Source organism: Eubalaena glacialis, chromosome 11, assembly GCF_028564815.1.
Source record: "Eubalaena glacialis isolate mEubGla1 chromosome 11, mEubGla1.1.hap2.+ XY, whole genome shotgun sequence".
Lineage (NCBI taxonomy): Eukaryota > Metazoa > Chordata > Mammalia > Artiodactyla > Balaenidae > Eubalaena > Eubalaena glacialis.
Window position 1 is genome coordinate 63986229 of NC_083726.1, and position 20356 is coordinate 64006584.

General features: G+C 44.8%; 2 protein-coding genes across 7 annotated transcripts in view; one reads left to right on the forward strand and one right to left on the reverse strand.

Moving 5' to 3' along the window:
• The window catches only part of POU6F1 (POU class 6 homeobox 1), a 69247-nt gene that overhangs the window by 24070 nt on the left and 24821 nt on the right, over positions 1 to 20356 (forward strand). For 4 of the 5 annotated variants that reach the window (XM_061206142.1, XM_061206143.1, XM_061206146.1 and 1 more), the window contains exon 1: positions 19171 to 19486. The exons of the other annotated variant lie outside the window; for it this stretch is intronic. The gene's annotated coding sequence lies outside the window, so the exon portion shown is untranslated. Of the gene's footprint in view, positions 1 to 19170; positions 19487 to 20356 lie in introns of those variants that run through there. 5 annotated transcript variants of the gene reach the window in all.
• Positions 895 to 5201, reverse strand: DAZAP2 (DAZ associated protein 2). 2 transcript variants are annotated; one of them, XM_061206149.1, is made up of 4 exons: positions 5093 to 5201; positions 3969 to 4087; positions 3335 to 3503; positions 895 to 2333 (listed from the first exon to the last, which is right to left on the reverse strand). In XM_061206149.1, exons 1-4 carry the CDS (start codon positions 5103 to 5105, stop codon positions 2011 to 2013), a joined length of 624 nt encoding a protein of 207 aa, XP_061062132.1. In that variant the 5' UTR covers positions 5106 to 5201; the 3' UTR covers positions 895 to 2010. The 2 variants fall into 2 exon arrangements, with proteins under 2 accessions (XP_061062132.1, XP_061062131.1); XM_061206148.1 differs by having other exon boundaries at positions 2118 to 2333; positions 3258 to 3503.

The following is a 20356-nucleotide window of genomic DNA, read 5'->3' on the forward strand; positions in this document are numbered from 1 at the left end:
ACTCCTTTGCCTGTGTTCTCTCCCAAGCAAAGGGGGCCCCAGGGAAGTTTCAGAAGTTCCCAGAACAATCTCAGGGGCTTGAAACAAAGATGGTCCTGGGAAGTTTGTCCTAGAAGAGTGTCATTAGAAACATACCCTGGGGGATTAGTCGTTTAGCCTCCATCCTGGCAAGGGCCAGAATTTCCCAGGCCCATTCTGCGTACACACAGAGGGAACCAGGAACAACCTACCTATCACTTTTCCCACCGGTGCCCTTTATATCAAGCCCAGAGAGGCTTCTTGGAGCTAACTTCGTCTCAAAATGAGGTATGTTTAAAAGTTACAATGTTTTAGTAGAAATCATTAGCTCTTCAGGTATTGTTTACTTTGGAATTAAGCTGTATCTCTTTCGAGGTCTTAAATATATTGCCTCCATTGTTCAAGCTCAAGTCCACCCAAGGTGAGACCCAAGAGTTAAGGGATCAATCTTGGCAACCTAGATTCCAGGAGTTTTCAGTATTTCTCCAACAGGATTTTGGAAAAACTGAAGGTCATCCTGAACTTACACAAACTGTTATACTAAAAAACATCTTCCTCCAGTCAAACTTAAGGGCAAGTTAGGAGAATCAACTGTTCCCTTATTTCTAAGTTTATGTTCTGAATTCCTCTGGCATAATAGGCTCATAAGAATCTGAAAGAGCTTAGGAAATAAAATGAAGAAAAGTTAAACATCTAGAATGGAACTCATGAAAATGGTCAAATCTTAGCCTTGTACTCCTGCATTTAGTTGAAAGGCTTCATTTAAAAAACCAGAATGACAGCAGCACTCATCTGAATTCTAGGTGGGATATAAAAGAAGATATATACAGAAGAGATCTAAAAACAAGCTGAGTAAAGAATCCTTGAAGTGAGGTGTAATGCAACTTCATCACTTTATTCAAATCTTCAAAATAGTCTTTATTCTACATTTTTAGTATAAAAAATCCACAAGTTAAGTGCACCACAGTGTAGAGAGAGACATACAACGCTGAACTTCCATAACAGTCAATGGTACAGTCAAACATCACATGTACAGAACACAAAATTTAGATGAACTGAAATTATAAGATAAAATAAAATCCAATTTTAGAGAACAAAAATCAAAATATTAAGGATCCCTGAAATATTCTTAACCCTAATGAGATTTCACTGGACTCAAGTCATTTAGTAGTGAGGCATTCACAATATGACCCCATTAACCCAGCTCAGGAATTCTTGGGAGCCATGAGTGGCTGCATCAGACACTGACAAGAAATGGTAACCAATTTTTGATCTGAAAACTCCCCTTAATTTGGCTCTAGAGTCATCAGGCTTTTAAATGCATCCTCCTCCTTGCCCCTCAAATTATAAACAAACTGCTGTTTACAATACAGTTTGCATCCTTTGTTAAAACAAAGCTCAGTTTTTCTGGCACCAAAGCAAATTTGGGTTTGCAAATTTGGTTCATGTATGAAGAGACAACCTATGAGGAGGGTCCAAAAGGCACCCTCCACTTTTGCTTGAGGAGACGCAAAAGCAGAAGTAATGGGGTCTGTGCTTGGGGCACAGAGGGGGTTTCAGAGGATCCTTTGTGAAAGACTAGTTAAAAGATGACAGGTGGGGAGAAGTGCAAGGAGAGAAGGAAATTAGTCTGACTGGCTTTCTGTCCTGCACCATTGATTCAACGGAGATTGGTGGGAAGGAATGGAAGACGAGGGTTGAGGGTAGGACGTGGGGCAAAGGACGGAAAGGAAAAGGCAGATAACTAATGCGGTTCATTTATAACAAGTAATATAAATCAAAGACTTAAAGGAGATTAAAGACCAATCAGAATAATTTGGCAACTTTAATTCTTAAGATCAAAGTTCCCTCCAAACCTAATTTGATGTTTTATTACTAAAAGCAAAGACCAGTATGGTACAGTATTACTCCGGAGGAATTAAAGGAAGATCCTTAGGGCTGCTTTACCCACATTCATTTTATGAATGGATACCTCCCCTACCTCAAAATGCTTTAGGGCGGTACTGCTACCATTACGTGGTTCCTTATTACGTTTGAAAAGTGCCTGAAAGTTTGGGCACCAGAAAGACACCCCAACAACATGTGTCTAAACTGCAACTTCAGGTTAATATGACTAAAGCAGTTACATTGTGAGAAGTGCTGAAGGTATGTGATGTCTTTCCCGGCACAGAGGTGGCCTTGGTTCTTCACCAGATGGTGTAGCCACCATCTGAGCCACCCATGAAGAAGTTTCCCTTCCGCTGAGTTACAAGGACATTGGCTCCCTGCATGACTGCGAGCTGAGCAGCATTGGGAGGGCATCCAGGGGGAGGAGGCTGAAAGGAAAAGACAAGGTTGATTGGACACGGGGCAGCTGTGGAAGGGAAGTGGACAAAGGTGAAAGAGGACCAGTCAGGAAGACGGCAATGTGCTAACCCATGGCATCTCAAAGAGCTAGCTGTGCCACCAATTCGGGTACAGCAGGTCTCTAGTCTCTGTGAGCCCAAAGATATAAACAGGAAACCCACTCATTTAAAGGGTTCCAGGTCCAAGATAAAGCCTATGGATACCTTCTGAGTGTGGGTAGTCCAGACCCATAGGCATTTTCAGGGCAGAAAATCACTCCTACTCACATTCTAAAATACAGGGAGCGGGTACTAGGTCCAGGGCCTTATGTCACAGGGTCCAACAGTTTTCAAATGGCCCTGGATAATCTGAAAGCTCTACCTGATGACAGCATTCTCACCTCATCCCTAGCCTGTGGTTATTGAGTAGATGACCCTAACAAGGACCATTTGGGCTCTAATTCCCATACATAGGAGAACTAAGCAGGAGACATAGCTAAAAGCCCTAGTATCTTTCTAAATGTAATCTAATGGGGATTGTGCATTCTATTTTTTAATCATCATGGTTCCTAGTACAATGCCATACTGATGGCAAATATTAAGTAAATGCTTATGGAATGAATGAGCAGTGTTACTAGACCAGTACCAAAGTGAACTGGAAAAGCAGCAGGCAGGACTCCTAAGACAGGAAAACAAAGGAATCTGATTAACTCAGACACTGGTGAATGTGCCAGATGCTACTGACTTGCCACAGTTCTCCTGCCCCTCAAGTGCTTTCTGCCTAACTACTGGACGTCAGTGCTTGCACCAATACCAGCAACTATTACCCAGGGATGATGAAAGGATGACTATGTAGTCATTTCAGAAAGTTGAAATAGGCAAGGGTTGAGTTTTTTGTGACAAAGTCATACTCACAGGAATGTTTCCAGCAGTAGCACCAGCTCCAAATCTGGCACCTGCATCATACCCTCCTTCCACCAGCACTGCTGAACCAGGTGGATAGATGGGACCAACTGGATAATAAGCCATGGGGATTGTGGAACCTAAAGGTCCAACAGCCACAGACTGGGCCATGGGAAGATACAGTGAGGCGCCAGGAAATGCAGCTGACATGGTGGGGACTGTGGCAGCCCCCGGGTGCACAAAGCTCGGACGATAGAGCTAAAAGAGGCAGAAGAGAAGGCAACTAGTTACTTTATGACATTCATATTTCAGATCTCTTTAATGAGTCAATTCTTAATTCTTCTTGTGCAGATTACACTCTGAGTTACACAAGTTGCCTTTCCACTGCCACTAAATATTCTCCTGGATCACTTCCTGCTATAGCTAATGTTAGGCTCAAGGAACACAAACTCATCTTCTTAACCTCAGCCTGTGCCAAATAACATAAAATAATCAGATAATGCATTCTCAACCCCAACAGAAATTGCTGAACTATATAATGTTTTAGATTATTCATGTGAGCATTCTTTCCTGTTTGTGGAGAGTAAATAAATGTGTGGAGTCAGACTTAGCTAAAGACTGAAAACATGATCCAAGAGTATTCCATTAATAAAGTCTAATAAACTGGAAGCACCTCTGAGTACAAGAGTATTCCATTAATAAAGTCTAATAAACTGGAAGCACCTCTGAGTAGGCAGGTGGAGCATCAGTGTAGGGTGGAGCCTGAGGAAGATGCAAAGTCTGAGGGTACACAGGGTTCCCAGGAGGCTGCACCGGGTAGGTTGGCTGCGTTGGATATTGACCTGGAAGACAAGAAAACAATGCATGTTGCCTACAATACAGAATCACCAAAATAAGGCAGGGCATACTGGGTAGCTAACCTAGCCGGAGCAAGCAGAAAGAGATTTGCAAACAGACCGACTGCCCTGAAGGGCCTGATCCCTGGAGCCAAGAAAATAAGCATCCTCTTTGCACCCTTATAACTGAAGATGCTGGATTCTAACTGGACAGGAAAAGCTCGTTCCAGGAGAAGACTGGTGTCAGGGGAAAGTCTAGCTGGGCCCAAGATCCTTCCAGAATGCAGGGCAGCTCTGGGAACCCCTTCTTGCTGATGTTTCAAGAGTGTGTCCTGTCCCTCTACTCTGGGTGGTCTCCAAAGGTCTCGTTGTAACTGACCAAGACCTCATGAGTAACAGTGGTTGTGGTCATCGACCTCACAGGTTCCTACTCAAGGTCGACTTCCAAATAAAAAAAGTGAGTGGTGGAAGTGAACCTTGAGATCGGAGAGAGGGTTGAGGGGAATGTCCTGACACAGGAACCGGGAGACGTTCTGGCCGCCAGCGAGGGTAAGGGGAAAGAGACCCGTCGGGCCCGCCTGGCCCGCCCGGCCCGCCCACCAGCGCCGGCACTTCACTAGTTAAGCCCGGGGGCCTGCCTGTGGTTCCGGAGCGCGGCGCCCCGCCTCTGCCAGCTCTCCATTGGCCCACCCAAATCTCACCTCTAGCTCCCCATTTGCTCCTGCAGATGCCCATCTCGACAAGCCTTCTCCCCCCCCACTGCCCCCCCCAACCCGAGCCCGCAGCTCCAAACTGCGCCACAGAGTTTAAAGGGGAAAGGGCCGGGAGGGAGCGAGCAGCCGTAGTTCGGGGATGACAAAGGCGTCCGGCGAAGCCCCGGGCACTGCAGCTGGCCCAGGAGCTCGGCGCAGCTCTCCCCAGGCCTGGCGTCTAGTGACCCTGGGCTCCCGGCCCGCTCGCTCCGGGCCAGCACTACTTCCCCCGGCGGCCTCAGCCGCCCCCTGTCCTTGCCTTTGCTGTTCATGGTGGCTGCGGGTCCGGTTCGGCTCGGCGTCGCGGACGGTTATTTTTTTCGTCCTCTTCCTGTTCGTAGTCACTTCCGTGTCACGTGACGATTTGTCCGCCTAGCGTCACCCGACGCCCGAATGCCGCTGCCACCGGAAACCCCGCCCCTTCGCCCGGCCTCCAGTAGCTGGAGGGAGGGCCCACGTGATCCCGCCCGCTCGTGTTGGCCCCGCCCACTGGGTCTTGTCCTCCAACCCCTACCCTTGTCTCTCGACTGGAAGAAAACCAAATACAGGTATTGTCTCGAAACAGGAACTTCTCTCTTTTGGGCGCTCGGAGGCAGTACCATTAAACTATTCTCCGGAACCTTTTTCCACCTACGCACAGCACCTCAAGGTCATCTCACTTTGACAGTCTTTCCACGAGGGGCATAGATTTCTACAAACGTCCCTAACTGCCTGAGATACGCTCCCCTCCCCAACCCTTGATTTATTGATCACGCGTTCCCCTCACTCGAATCTTCGCTGCCTGTCCTGCTGACAGACGGTCGGTATTTATTTCTATGTCGCTTTCTCACCATAAAGAAGGGTATGCTGTGTTGTGTCCCTCCCGCAGCAGCTAGCACTAAAACTGGCATACTCGTGGTACCCAAGGAGTGCCTGTGGCCCGGCCCTTCCTTTGGTACCTGTTACAGGCACCAGTACGGCACCTTACGTGTATTTTCTCCGTGTTATCACTTCTCTTCTAACTTAATTGTTCTTAAGGGCAAAGATGCCATCCTTTAAGGCAGCAATTAAGTTTTTCCTTCCGTTCTTCGTTTTAAGATATCTGCTGAGCACTTGCTATGTGCAAGTACAGAGATGGAGCTGAACAAGACAGCCCAACACTATGTCCTCATGGAGTTTACATTCTGTACTGTAGGAAGAATATTAGAAAAGCACCTGAAAAGTGAAAGCTTTGGAAAGAAAAGTCCTCAGTAAACATTAGAAGCCTGATAAATACTTGCTGATGAATGACTTAAACCACTGAAAAGAGCTGTACTCACTTCAACTCAGCAATCCCTTGTTTTTCTCTCCAGTATCGTATTACAGTTTGCAGAGCACCCTTAAAATGCACGATTTTATGGGGTCATCACAGGTCTTCACAGCAGCCCTGTGGGGCAGACGGGGCTTGTTTGATCATTCCTGTTTTTCAAATGAGAGAATTGATTAAAGAGATTTGCCCTAAGTCACACAGTGAGCAGGTTACAAAGTCAGGTCCTGTATCCTGGTTCCCAGGTTCCCAAGTCAGTTTTGTTTTGTTCTTATCACTTCACTCTGCCTATCATGGCTAAAATACTCTAAAAGCCCAATTTCCAAGACTATGTGTATTTGGAGTTCTTTTAGGTTCCTTCCCTTTCAGTAGATTCATATTGTTTATTTAGTTCAGATTAATATTAGTATGTTAAAGCCTATGATATTTACCTTTTCCTGTATTTCTGACTCTAATCTTGAAGGCAGGCACAGTGTTAGATATTCACTCATTGAACAGTTCTTCAGAGAACACTAACAAATGCCAGGCACTGTTCTAAAACAAAACAAAGCTCTTGCTCTCCTGAATCTCACCTTCTGGTAAAGGGGCTTGCAAACTTTTTGGACCAAAATTGACAGTAATACACTTTAAATCATGACCCAGTACACACGCATTTATAAATATACGTAACTGAAATTTTTATGATCTGATACCTCCTTCTGTGTACAATGCACTGTCATATTTTCTATTTTCTCCTATTTCCTTTTTTCAATTCTGGTTGTGATTTCACATCCTAGTAACAAGTCAGGACTCACAGTTTGAAAAACACTGGGTTTTTTTTTTAGTGGACTTTTACCCTCAGGGCCTTGCATTTTTCTTAGCATGAAATTTGCACGCAGTAGTTGGTTAATTTGAATGAACACCCTTGGAGGTCAGATCAGTCAAATCTTCTTCCTTGTAACCTAACTTTTACAAGTCAGATCCTAAACTGATTCCACCCTAAAGCCTAAAACTGGAGAGGTCATTAACCTATACCCATCCTAACCTGTGCTCTGGGCCTCAGAAAATGAAGGAGTGAACCTGAGAAAGGAAACTTACCTTTTTTCTCTTACTGGGCCCTCAGTTAGGGACCCTGAAATTGTGTTGACTATAGCAGCCCACGTCAGTGAGAGTGTAGGAGAGGGATGCTAGCTAGTTCCAGTCCTCACTGTGTCACCAACTAACTGACTTTGGTCCTCGTCTCCTCCACTCCCACTTATTCCTTGTCATGTAGGAGTCAGATACTGCACCACTGTCCTTGCAGATATTATCCACCTCGTGTCCATAGCAGACCAAGGAAAAGTGCAGGCAAGCGGACTGTATTTCAGAGAGGTTAAGTAGCTGAACTAAGTTACACAGCTGCAGAGCCAGTGTTCAAACTCAGCTTTGCTTGATTTTACAAGCCTTGTTTCTAATGTTTACATTGTTTAATCTATTTACCTTGTTTTTAATCTGCTGCCTCCCAAAGGTCTCAATTTCATCATCTGCCAGAAAATTCACATGATCCTTGTGTCACCTCAGGCTCTAAATCTAGACTCTGTTTTAGGGAAGGAAAAAAGCAAAGAGGAGCCTGAGAAGGCAGAGGGGAAGTAGGCCAAGCTGATAATCAGGTTGTAAATTCTGATCAGGCCCTAGATAAAAGTACAAATACTTCTACTGGATGTTAAACAGCCATTGCCCCAAGCCCTCTCCCCAAATACCCTCCTCTGCTCCAGCCCTCCACTGAAACCCCTCCTCCCCAGACCTTTCCATGGTCCAGTAATTAAAGGGTTAACTCTTTTTTAAATTGTTTTTTAATTAATTAATTTAGCTGTGTCGGGATCTTCGTTGCAGCATACGGGATCTTTCGTTGCGGCGCTCGGGCTTCTCTCTAGTTCTGGCACGAGGGCTCTAGAGTGCGCGGGCTTAGTTGCCCCACGGCATGTGGAATCTTAGTTCCCCGACAAGGGATCGAACGCGCGTCCCCTGCATTGGAAGGCGGATTCTTAACCACTGGACCACCAGGGAAGTCCCTAAAGGGTTAACTCTTGACACCCAGGAAGCCTGCAGGACCTAGCTCCAGCTAAGACAAGCTGCCTTCAGATTGGTCAGTGCCTCCTCTACAGGATGTTAGGTATTTTGCTTAACACACTGGGACCAGGGTCTCCTGAAAGCCAGGATGGAGCCAAATGAGATTACCAACAGAAAAGAAGGGGCTACAAGCCGCTGTTTTCTCTGGCAGGTGGGATTAAGGGGCATCTGGCTACTTTCTTGAACAGGAGTCAAGAGCCTTTCTGTTTTCCTCATTCTCCTTGGTCCGCCAATGAGATGAAGATGTCATTAAGTCATCAAACATCCTTCCTTGAGTTAATTTAACAACTATTTATCAAGCACCTGTTATGTGCCAGGCCCTGTAATAGACACTAGGGAAACAATAGTGAAGAAGCACACTTAGTCCCTATCCTCATGGAACTTAAGTCTACCTAATGGGAGAGACAGAAAAGTAAACAGATAATCAAAATATAGTGTGATTAATGCTGCCATAAGGACAGTATGGGGTGTTATGAGAACACCTGGGTGAGGTATCTAATCTTTTCTACTGTGGTCAGGGAAGGTGTCATGCTGGCAGTGATATCTGAGATGAAATCTGAAGGGTGGGTGGAATTTAAGCAAGTGAAGAGGGTTCCCCAAATAGGGAACAGTGTATGCAAAGGCCTACAAGTGGGAGGGCTTATGGAGAGGGAGGATGTGACAACAGTTCAGTATGGCCGGTACATGGAATGGGAGGTGAGGACTGGTCAGAGATGAAGCTTAAGAGGTAAACAGATGCCTTTCCGTGCCAGGGGCCTTGGAGCCCGTGGAGGATTCTATCTTAAGATAATGGAGTCTATCCTACAGGCACTAGTTAGCCACCAAGAGTTTTCAGCAGAAAAGTGACATGATTATGTTTTTATTTTAGAAATATCTTTCTGGCTACCAAATGTAAAATAGATTAGAAAGGGGCAAGAGTTGAGGTGTGCCTGGGAGACACAGGATACAATGCAGTAATTTAGGTGACTGATGATGGCAGACTGGCCTAGGAAAGTGGCATTTGGGTAGAAAGAAGTGGGGGGATTCCAGAAATATTTAGGAGGCAGAACAGCTGGACTAATATTGGGATTAATGTCCAGGGTTAATTAACAGGATTAATGTCAGGGATGAAAACTCCATAAAGTCAAAAGAAAAATGACAAATTGGAAAAAAAAAAATTTGCAATTTGTATCACAAAGGGCTAATTCCCCTAAATATTAATAGCTCCTAGAGATCAATAAGTATATGGCCAACCATTAGAAAAAGTAGCTGGGAGGAGGGGGAGTTAGATGAAGGTAGTCAAAAGGTACAAACTTCCAGTTATAAATAAGTACTAGGGAATGTAACACGATACAGATCATTAACACTGCTGTACGTTATAAATGAAAGTTCTTAAGACAGTAAATCCTGAGTTCTCATCACAAGGAAAAACATTTTTTCTATTTTTTTAAATTTTGTATCTGCATGAGATGACGGATATCTGCTAACTAAACCTATTGTGGTCATCACTTCATGATGTACTTAAGTCAAATCATTTTGTTGTACACCTTAAACTTATATAGTGATATATGTCAATTATATCTCCATAAAACGGGGGAAAAAATTTAACCAAATTTATAAAAAAAAAAAAAGAAAAAGTAGCAAATGACATTTACAGACAGTTCACAGAAAAGGAAATGCAAATGGCTTCTAAACATATGAAAAGATGTTCAGCCTCACTCTTAATAAGAAGGCAAATTAAAACCACACAGATACCATTATCAGATTGGCAAAAATCCAAACATTTACTAACCTCAATTGTGAGGCTGTGGATAAGCGGATGCTCTAATTTATAGATGGTTGGAGTACAACTCCTATAGGGCTGATTTGGCAAATGTCTATCAAAATTGCAAATTACCATCCCCACTTCTAAGAATGATTCCTATAGTTATATTTGCATTCATGAGAAATACTGTGTATATAAGGCTGTTTACTGCAGCATTGTTTGTAATAGCAAAAGATGAGAAATAACCTATATATCCATCAATAGGGAACTGGTAAAATAAATCTTAGTATATCCATATAATTAAACACTGCATGGCTGTAACAAAGAGCGAGGAAGCTCTCCAAAATATTTCATAAATGAAAACAAGGCAAGGTTCAGAACCATGTGCTTAGCATGATGCCTTTTGTGTAAAAGAGCAGGAAAACTATATTCATTAGTATTTGAGTAAAGAAATTCTGGAAGATTACACAAGATACCTACAAAAGTGGTTACTGGGTAGGGTGGGGAGACAGAGGTGGGAGTGACTTTTCACTATACACCTTAAAAATTTTTTTTTAAATTTTTGAACCATGTGAATGCTTACCAGTTCAAAACATTAAAACAATGTTGGCACACCTATTAAAATGGTTAACATTAAAAAGACTGACTGTTTCAAGTGTTGGAGAATATGTGGAGCTACTAGAATTCTCATGCACTGCTGATAAGAATGTAAAATGGTACAACCACTTTGAAACCAGTATGACAGGACTTTAAAAGTTATATATACCATGTGATCTAGTCCTTCCACTCCTATTAACCCAAGAGAAATGAAAGAGTATGGGCACACAGAGGCTTACCCATGGATGTTTATTACAGCTTTATTTGTAACAGCCAAAAACTGGAAACAACACAAATGTCCATCAACAGGTCAATGGATAAACACATTGTGGTGTTGCTGTACAATAAAAAGGAATGAACTGTGGGTCCACACAACAACATGGATAATCTCAGTTATGCTGAGGGAAAGGAACCAGACAAAAGAAGAGTGCACACTAAGGGATTCCATTTATATAAAATTTTGGAAAATACAAACCATAGTGATAAAAAGCAGAGCAGTGATTGCCTGTGTAAAGGGACGGGGAGGAACAGGAGGGAATGTTCCTCTTTGGGAACATACTTTGGGAAGCTTTTGGGGGTCATGGATGTGTTCACTATCTTGACTGTAGTGATGGTTTTATGGGTGTGTACAAGTGTCAAAATTTATCAAATAGTACACTTTAAACGTGTAGTTTATTGTGTGTCAGTTATGCCTTAATAAAGGTGTTTTTTAAAATAATGTTGGGATGAAGGAGAGAGAATAGCCAAGGATGATGGCTAATGAACTCTTTTAGTGAGTTTGGGCAAGAGGGATGCTGAAAGGAGGATTACAGCAGAACTCGGTTAAGTGCTACAGTAGAGATGGATAAACTGTCCTCTGAGGACTCAGAGAATGACACACCTCTCCCTTCAGGGTCTCCTAGTCCCAGTTAATTTGTCTGATTAGAGCTTTTTAATGTACCTTTATTGAACACCTACTATGTATTGGGCTCTTCACTTGTGTAACTAGAGAACAAAACTACCTCCTATTCCCCAGCCCAAAGAGGGAGGGTGGAGGTTTGTGGAAGAATCCAATCAGGCTCTGAAGCAGCCTTTTCAAAGCTTTGGCTGGTCTTTGTGTAACTAAGGGAACAAGGATTACAAGATATATGACTCAGAAATGGATCTTCCTTTCTTATTGCTGGCGAGCCTTTGTAGGAGAGGCACTAACACTGCTCTGCAGGATAATGTAAAGGCCTCACTCCACTGTGGCTACAGCAGCCTAGTAAATCCTGGGGCAGCGTCTCTTCTTTTGGGGTTTTGAGCAATTTTTCTCCATGTGAAATCCCAAACCACCTGCATCAGAATCATTTAGTGCTTCTGCACCAGGGAAGTTGGGACTTCCCTGGTGGCGCAGTGGTTAAGACTCCATGCTCCTTGGGCTTCCCTGGTGGCGCAGTGGTTAAGACTCCATGCTCCTTGGGCTTCCCTGGTGGTGCAGTGGTTAAGAATCTGCCTGCCAATGTAGTGGACACAGGTTCTAGCCCTGGTCCGGGAAGATCCTACATGCCACGGAGCAACTAAGCCCGTGCGCCACAACTACTGAGCCTGCATTCTAGAGCCCGTGAGCCACAACTACTGAGCCCGCGTGCCACAACTAATGAAGCTGAACTTCTCAGCTGGTTTTCACTTGGATTATAGGGAAAGTTAAAATAAAAAATTTAATGCTTTCCTCTATTCTTTGGAATTCTCTTTAGTTTTTCCCTAACTCTTCAGTAAAGAACGACCTTGTGTAGTCATGTTGGGGAGAATTCACAGCTGTGCCCCACTGTGACTACAACTGCATTTCATGCAGAGGGACCATACCAGGTGACTAGCAGCCAAATGAGTGGCCGAAAACAGAATGAAACAGAGGGTCAAGCGAAAGACTTGGGGGACAGGCATGCGACAAGCCTTGCCTTCCATTCCACTTCCCCAAACGTACAGTCTTTCTTCCATATCCACGGGGGATTGGTTCCAGGACCCCCTCCCCTTCACAGATACCAAAATCCGAGGATGCTCAGGTCCCTTACATAAGATGGTATTTGCATAAATGGTAAAATAGTATTTGCCTAAAACCTATGCACATTCTCATGTGTAACTTGAAATCATCTCTAGATTACTGATAACACCTAATACAATGTAAATGCTATGTAAATTGTTGTAAATACAATGTAGATAGTTGCTGGTTTGAGTCAAATTCAACTTTTGCTTTTGGGGACTTTCTGGAATTTATTTTCCAAATATTTTCAATCCCTGATTGGATGGATCCTCTGATGCAGAACCCGTGGATACTGGAGGGCCAACTGTGCTAGAAGGAGGGGACCTTTAAAATGGAGGAAAATGCTGACACTTGGGTTTCATATACATTATCTCATTTAACACAAAAAACTCTAGAAGTAAGCATTATCCCCATTTTACAAATGAGAAACTACAACCTAAAGAGGCTATCTTGCCGCAACTTACACAGCTAGTCAGTGACCATGATCAGATCTGAACCCAGATCTGTGGATTTTACTGAATTATAATATCTCCTCCTGGCTCCTGTGGCGAAGGAGGTTGGCAATCGTGGCAGTTAACTGTCCATTTGTTATTCTCTATTCTATAGAACTTTATTTGATGCCTTCAAGCCTATATTGCTTCTGTAGTTCACAGAAATAATAAAAGTATTAAAAAGAGAAAACAGGGGCTTCCCTGGGGGTGCAGTGCAAGAGAATCCACCTGCCAATGCAGGGGACACGAGTTCAAGCCCTGGTCCGGGAAGATCCCACATGCTGCCGAGCAACTAAGCCCGTGTGCCACAACTACTGAGCCCACGTGCCACAGCTACTGAAGCCTGTGCGCCTAGAGCCCGTGCTCCGCAACAAGAGAAGCCACCGCAGTAAGAAGCCACACACCGCAATGAAGAGTAGCCCAGGCTCGCTGCAACTAGAGAAAGCCCGCGTGCAGCAATGAAGACCCAACACAGCCAAAATAAATAAATAAATAAATAATAAAAAGAGAAAACAATTAAATCAATGGTTCTTGGAAAACAATGTGAAATGCCTCTATCTTGGGAGTGGTGAGTTTTATCATCCAGAGGAGTTAGGAAGACAGAGTATAAGGAACATGGAGTATGGAAGAAAATGTAGGTTCCAGTCCTGGTCTGCTCACCAGCTGTTTGGCTTTAGATAAGTCACTTAACCTCTCTGAGCCTCAGTTTTCTCATCTTGAATATTATTCCTATCTCACAGACTTGGTGTGAAGGTCAAATAAGAAGATAAATGATAATACTTGGGCTGTAGAAGGCAACCTGGATCTTAATATAAGTATTAAGTCTATCAGATTTGATGAAGCTACTCTTTTGCTGCAAGAAAGGGGACCCCCTTTGGCCACTTCCTGGACACAATTTCTGTGGAAGCAGGAGTCAGAGGCCTTTAGCCAAGTTAAATGAATGATGGTTGATCCTGCCAATTTATTTCCTACTCCAAGTTTTATTTTCCTCTTATCTACACATGTACATGTCAGGAATAAATTTTTTTCCCTACAATATCATTTTTTGATGGAAACTTCCAGACTTACTCAGATGGGAAAAAGGAGGGGGGAGAATAAAAGCCCACATTTCTTCAGGATTTCAATCAACAACCTCATTTTCTTCTAACAGTTGAAGTGAACTTCTTATGAATAATGGATGATAACCTGATGAATATGCACACAGCCTATTATGCCTGTGCGGTTTGGTGAATAATTTATGAGCTAAAATGTTCCTCACCTTGTTACTGTACAAAAATTAAGGGGAAAAAAACCCATATTTACCCTTTGAGCTGGTAAGGTGATCTGTCAGAGTGACAGCAGCCCAGCAATAATTTTACATCATTGCTAAAATTAAAGTAAATAGAATATATGCATTTCAGGGTGGGAAGTCTATAAAAAATGGAGCATGCCCAGCCACACTCCTTGCCACATGCAAATTTTTCAGAACTCTGGCTTCTCACCTTAAAATAGCCCTGTATTGTTAACAGCACCTTCTCTTTGATGGCCCATTCTTCTCATAAGGACTTCAATATAACCAGTCAAGGTGGATAATAGCTTCCTTGTTTTATGAAAGCTGGCTAAGCACAAACTATTGACCTTGTAAAATTTAAGACATCAGAGATTTAAAAAAAAGAAAGTCCTAAAAGCTTTCAGAGAACGAGCAGATAAACACATGGCGGGCGGGGGGAGGGGGGGTGTGGAGGCTGGGCGGGACCTGGCCCAGAAGCACTTGAAAATGCATTTGCATTGCTGTCTTTCCTCACAGCTGAGAGGTTTTTTTCCTGCTGACCAACCTGACTCCCTGCTGTATCATGCTTCAACTCACTCCCACCACCTGCCCAAGCCTCCTTCCCTTAGCAACAGCAGAGATGCCTTTAATCTGGTGATTGGAGGGGGGAGGGGCAAGATTAACTACGCAGTTAAGGAAGGTGTTTGGAAAAATATGCCTGGATCCTGGAGAAATTTGGTTGCTCCAGGGCAAGTTTTGAAGATTTGAAATTGGGTCAGTTCTCAAACCAGGTAAAACAGGATCCTAAGGATTATCTACTTAGATTCCAAGAGCTTTCTAGGAATAGAGTACAGGGCCAAGGGAGACTCTTACTGTCAACAGAGCATCCCTGATATGCTAGGTGCTTGGAGGAGACTGGGTAAAAGAGGAAACATAAGGCCCTGTCCTATATCTGTTGGGTAAACCAATATATTCTCAGGAAACAGAATGAAAGGCCTACTAACTACAAATTATATAATGAAGTTATTGGAGCAATGATGTAATTAAAATAATAATATTAATTAGAACAATTCGGTATTATTCAAGAAGACCTCTTGGACGGGGTAAATCTTGAGTAGAGTTTGCAAAGAAAGAAAGGACCCAACTGAATGGAAAGATTGGAGGTATATATGGCCAGGCCTTCCTGATCTGGGCCCTGCCTATCTTTCCAACTTCATTTTGTACAATTCTCCCCTGTCACTTGCTGTGTTCCAGCCACATTGATCCTCTTTCAGTTTCTTGAACAACAAATTTATTCCTGCCTCACTGCCTCTGCTGTTCCTTCGGTCTCCTGCTTATTACATCTTTTAAACTTTGCCTTGTATATGACTTCCTCAGGGAGGCCTTCCCTGCCCGCAGTGTTATTCTCTCTCATATCACCTTCTGGTTTTCTTAATCATCACATGTAATGATATATTTCTGTGTTTATTTTTTGTTTAACATCTGTTTCCCCAGAAGACTATAAATTCCAAGAAAGCTGTCTGTTTTGTTTACCACTGGACACTTAGCATCCAGCCCAGTGTTTGGCACATAGTAGACAATAAATATTTGTTGAATAAATGTAGGCTCAGAGGCATGGGAAGTGGAGTGAAGGAGAAAAAGAAAATGTGCTGGGCTGAGGATACTGTTGATGAGTTTTCTTTGGCATGGCATGTCACTAGTGACATCTTCTCCCAACTCAGTCATGGAAATATTTGCATTGTTTACATTTTTTCTGATTATAAAATATATACTTATTCTAAAAATCTTATATTTCAATATTGCAAAAAAAAAGAGAGAGACTGTATTGCAAGTATTGGTGAGGGTGTGGAACAACTAGAATTCTCGTACATTACTAGTAAGGATATAAATTGGTTCAAACATTTTGGAAAAGTATTTAGCAGTATCTACAAAAGTTAAACATATACCCCAAACCTAGCAATCCCACTCCTCAGTATCTACCCAGGAGAAATATGTGTGTATATTCACTAAAAGACTTATGCAAGAATGTTTACAGCAGCTTTATTCATAAAAGACAAAAAGAAACAACCCAAATGCCCATCAATAGTAGAATGGATAAACTGTGGTATAATTATACAATGGAATATATGCAGCGATAAAAAAGAACAAATAATACTGTTAGACACAACAACATGGGTGAATCTCAAAAACATATGTTGAGTAACAGAAGCCAGACACAAAAGAGTACACATGCTGTCTGATTCCATTTATATGAAGTTCAAGAACCGGCAAAATTAAGCTATGGTGATAACTGGAAGTTTACTTAACAAGGAACACAGGGGAGTCTTCTCAGCTGTTGGAAATGCTCTACATCATGTTGTGGGTGGCGATTTTGTATATATTTATAAAATATATATACGTGTGTGTGATATAATAAAATATAATGATTATAATAAATATATAAATAATATATGTAATCTTATATATGTAGATGTATGCAAGTAATATATGTAGATAATAAATATTTTATATATTTAAATAATTCATCAAGATGTACATTTAAGATTTGTGTACTTTGCTGTGTGCATGTTATACCCCAATAAAAAATTTAAACAAAAAAGTAGTATATGTTCAGCATCAAAAATTTAAGAAGTGTATACAATATAAAATTAAGGCTTCCTTTTCCCAAAGAAAACCACAATTAACATTTAAAAAAAAAATTTATTTATTTTTGGCTGTGTTGGGTCTCCGTTGCTATGCGCGGGCTTTCTTTAGTTGCGGCGAGCGAGCGGGGGCTACTGTTTGTTGCGGTGCGTGGGCTTCTCTTTGAGGTCTTGTTGCGGAGCATGGGCTCCAGGTGCAGGTGTGTGGGCTTCAGTAGTTGTGGCTCACCGGCTCTAGAGCGCAGCCTCAACAGATGTGGCGCATGGGCTTAGTTGCTCCACGGCATGTGGGATCTTCCCGGACCAGGGCTCGAACCTGTGTCCCCTGCATTGGCAGGAGGATTCTTAACCACTGCGCCACCAGGGAAGCTCCACAATTAACATTTTGATGTATGTGTCCATGAACCCCTTTGATCACATCCATTTCTTTCTTCATACTATCCCTGATATTCATGTCATCCAAAGCATTTGATTTATCTGTGTGTAGCACCAAACCAAGTCACATAGACTAAGAGTTTTTGTCTTCGTGTGACAACCTTCAATAACAATACTGAGCCTCTTCTTCACATAAAGAGCAGTAGGAAATCCAAAAATTAGTAAGTCACAATCTGTGCTCTTGAGGAATTTACAGTCTGAGAGGAAGGACCATAGGGACTACAGACCAAACAAAACCCCCCAAGAACTATAATACCATGTCATGTATTAGTTTCACAAGGCCAGTTAAAACAGATTAAAACTATTGTACAGATGATACCTTACAATCGTAGAGCGATTAGCGTTTTCCAAAGTTTTTTCACGTACAGGCTCACAATTAAACTTCTTAACCCTGTGAAGTAATGATTATAGATATCACCCTCTTTTTTTAAAAGTAATGAAGAAGTTAAACTACCTGCCTGAACTTCTAGTGGAAGAGTTGGGACTAAAACCTAAATATTCTGACTCCTAGTCCATTTGGTTACTCATAAATCTGCCAGGTGCAGGGAACGTTCTGGAAAAGTGTGTAGTGATGGTCTACCATCTGGTGCTGCTCTCTTCTCCTCCTCTCCCCTCCCAGTGTCCTTCCATGGGAGGAGGCGTTAAGCAACAGTGGGCTGAGGGCTCCACCTCTATTCTCACACTAACTCTAACTCATCTATGCTTAGCTCATCCCAAGCGGGGAGCGGTGGCAGTGGATGGAGGGGCGGAGGGGAAGCAGCCCAGGCTGATGGCAGGCTGCCTCAACGTTGGGCTCCACAGCTTACTGGATTTACAGTGCTCCCTCCTCCCCAACTCGCCTCCCCTCATTCTTTCCCTTCCCCTTTGTTCTTCCAACTCCTTCCTCTTTCATGTGTCAACTACTTCTCCGTCCACTTACCCTCAGTCCCAAACGGTGGCTCGTCTTATCCCTTCCCCTTTCCATACCTTCAAGAGCCTCTATTAAATAAACCAAACCCTCCTCGCCATCACCACCACCAAAGCAGAACGTTGTTTTTTCTCCATGCCACAGAACTTTGTCTATATTTTACATTTCCTAGTCTACTTGGTCAAGAAAGCAGGCAAGATGTCTTTAGTCAAGACAGCCCACAACTGCTCTTGAGGTGGGTGGGGGTGAGGGAGCTTTCAGGCCCAGGGTCCCCTTCGTGAGATGGAGCTGGGGCACAGCTGCTCAGAAGGTTGGTTAGGCCCTGGCTGAGCGATGTCTGCGTTCCCTCCCTTTTCTCGCAGTGGGGTCCCGGCCTGGGGCTTGGGAATGGACATGGACTTGACTTTCAGCGTTGAGGAGGGCAACTGACTTAACCCAGAGAGGAAAGGCGGCCGCTGGGAGTCACGGCCCCAATCCTGGGCTGACGGGAATGTGGCATAGGGTCCCCAGTCCGGACTCCCGTGCTCCCGCTCCCACTCTCGCACCTTCCAAAATGGAACGACCTCAAGCGGCACCTCGGAGGGGGCTGCGTGACCCGCCCCACCGGCCTTCCACTCCTGTCCGGGGAGTGAGCCTCTGGGGCCTACGGGGTGGCAAGGGTCTGAGACCCCCGGCTCCCCGCCCCAATCGCTCGTTCTCGGCTCCCCCGATCCCCTCCCTTCCTCGCCGGCCCGCCCAGCCCGCCGCCCCCGGCGGCTGGCGCGCGCGGTGCAGCATGCGGCAAAGCTCTTTGCATAAATTATGCTCATGACGCAGCAGCTAAAAAAATCCAAGTAGCAGAAGGAGGGAAAAAGGGAGGGGGGGGTGGGAGAAAAAGGAGGGGGGGCCGTGGAAGGGGGGGAGAGGAGAAAAAAATATATATACCTGACCGCCCCCCACACCGCTCCCCCTTCTCGCTTCCCGCCCGTCCCCTCTCCGCCCAGCGCAGCCCGCGGAATCCCCTTCGGCTCTGCCCAGCCCGGGCTGGGGGCCCGGGGGCGGCGGCGGGTCCAGACCGGCTCCCGGGCCGAGCCGAGCCCAGCCAAGCCGCGCTGGCTTCTTTGTCTGCGGGCGGCGGCTGCCCCGGCCCCGGACCCCGGCCCCCTGGCTCGAGCTGTGAGATGAATCTCTAATCGGTGGACGCCGGGCACCCGGGGCGAAGGCGGCTCGGGCTCCGGTAAGTAGCGGGGTCCGGGGCGGGGAGGGGTTTGCACGGAGGGGGAGGGGGCCGGGCAGGGGAGGTTTCGGGTTTGGTTAATATGCAATGCCCGTAATTAGCATAATTTATATATTTATGATAAAGAGAAAAAATGCCGCGGGGCTGGGGCTCCAGGATGCTGGGCCGGAGCGGCGGGGAGCTCTGGGAGTGGGATGGCTAGCGGCCGCCTGCTGTGGACCGGAGACCCCGGGGGCCGCGCCCTCGCCTGCCTGCGGGCTGGTCCGGACCGAGGAGAGGAGGGGGCAGCCGCCAGGTGGACCCCGTGGGGAGCTTGGACCTGGCCCCTCCCCATTTCTGCTCCTGGAGCCCAGGTGGGGTACGGACCAAGGGGACGTTTTTACAAGACCCCGTGGCGACCGCGAATGGATTCTCGCCCCACTGGAGGACCCGGACGCCTGGGTTCCCAGCAGTTAAGGTCGACTGAGGCGGCCAGAGCTACCTGTCACAATTCTCTCCAACCACAATGCACCGGGAGGACTGTGGGGCTCGGGGTTAGGGACCTGGGTGCTGCTGGAAGGGTGGCGGAGTGGTGGGAGTGTCACCGTATAGCTGAGCATGAGCACTTCATAAATATTTAGTAACAATATTATTATTAATAAATAGTCATCATAATGGACCTGATATGTGCTTCCCTGGGCATTCTCACCAGGCAAGGCCGGGGGAGCCCCAGGGTGCCTTGTAACCTCCACTTTAGCGTTGGGATCCCCTACTCATTTGTCGTTGGAAGCCCCAAATCTTCACAGAACAGCCTCCAGTGCGGGCGCGTGGTGGGGAAATAAAACGCGGTCGGGCAGCCTTCGTCGACAAATGAAAAGAAGCTCTTTGCAG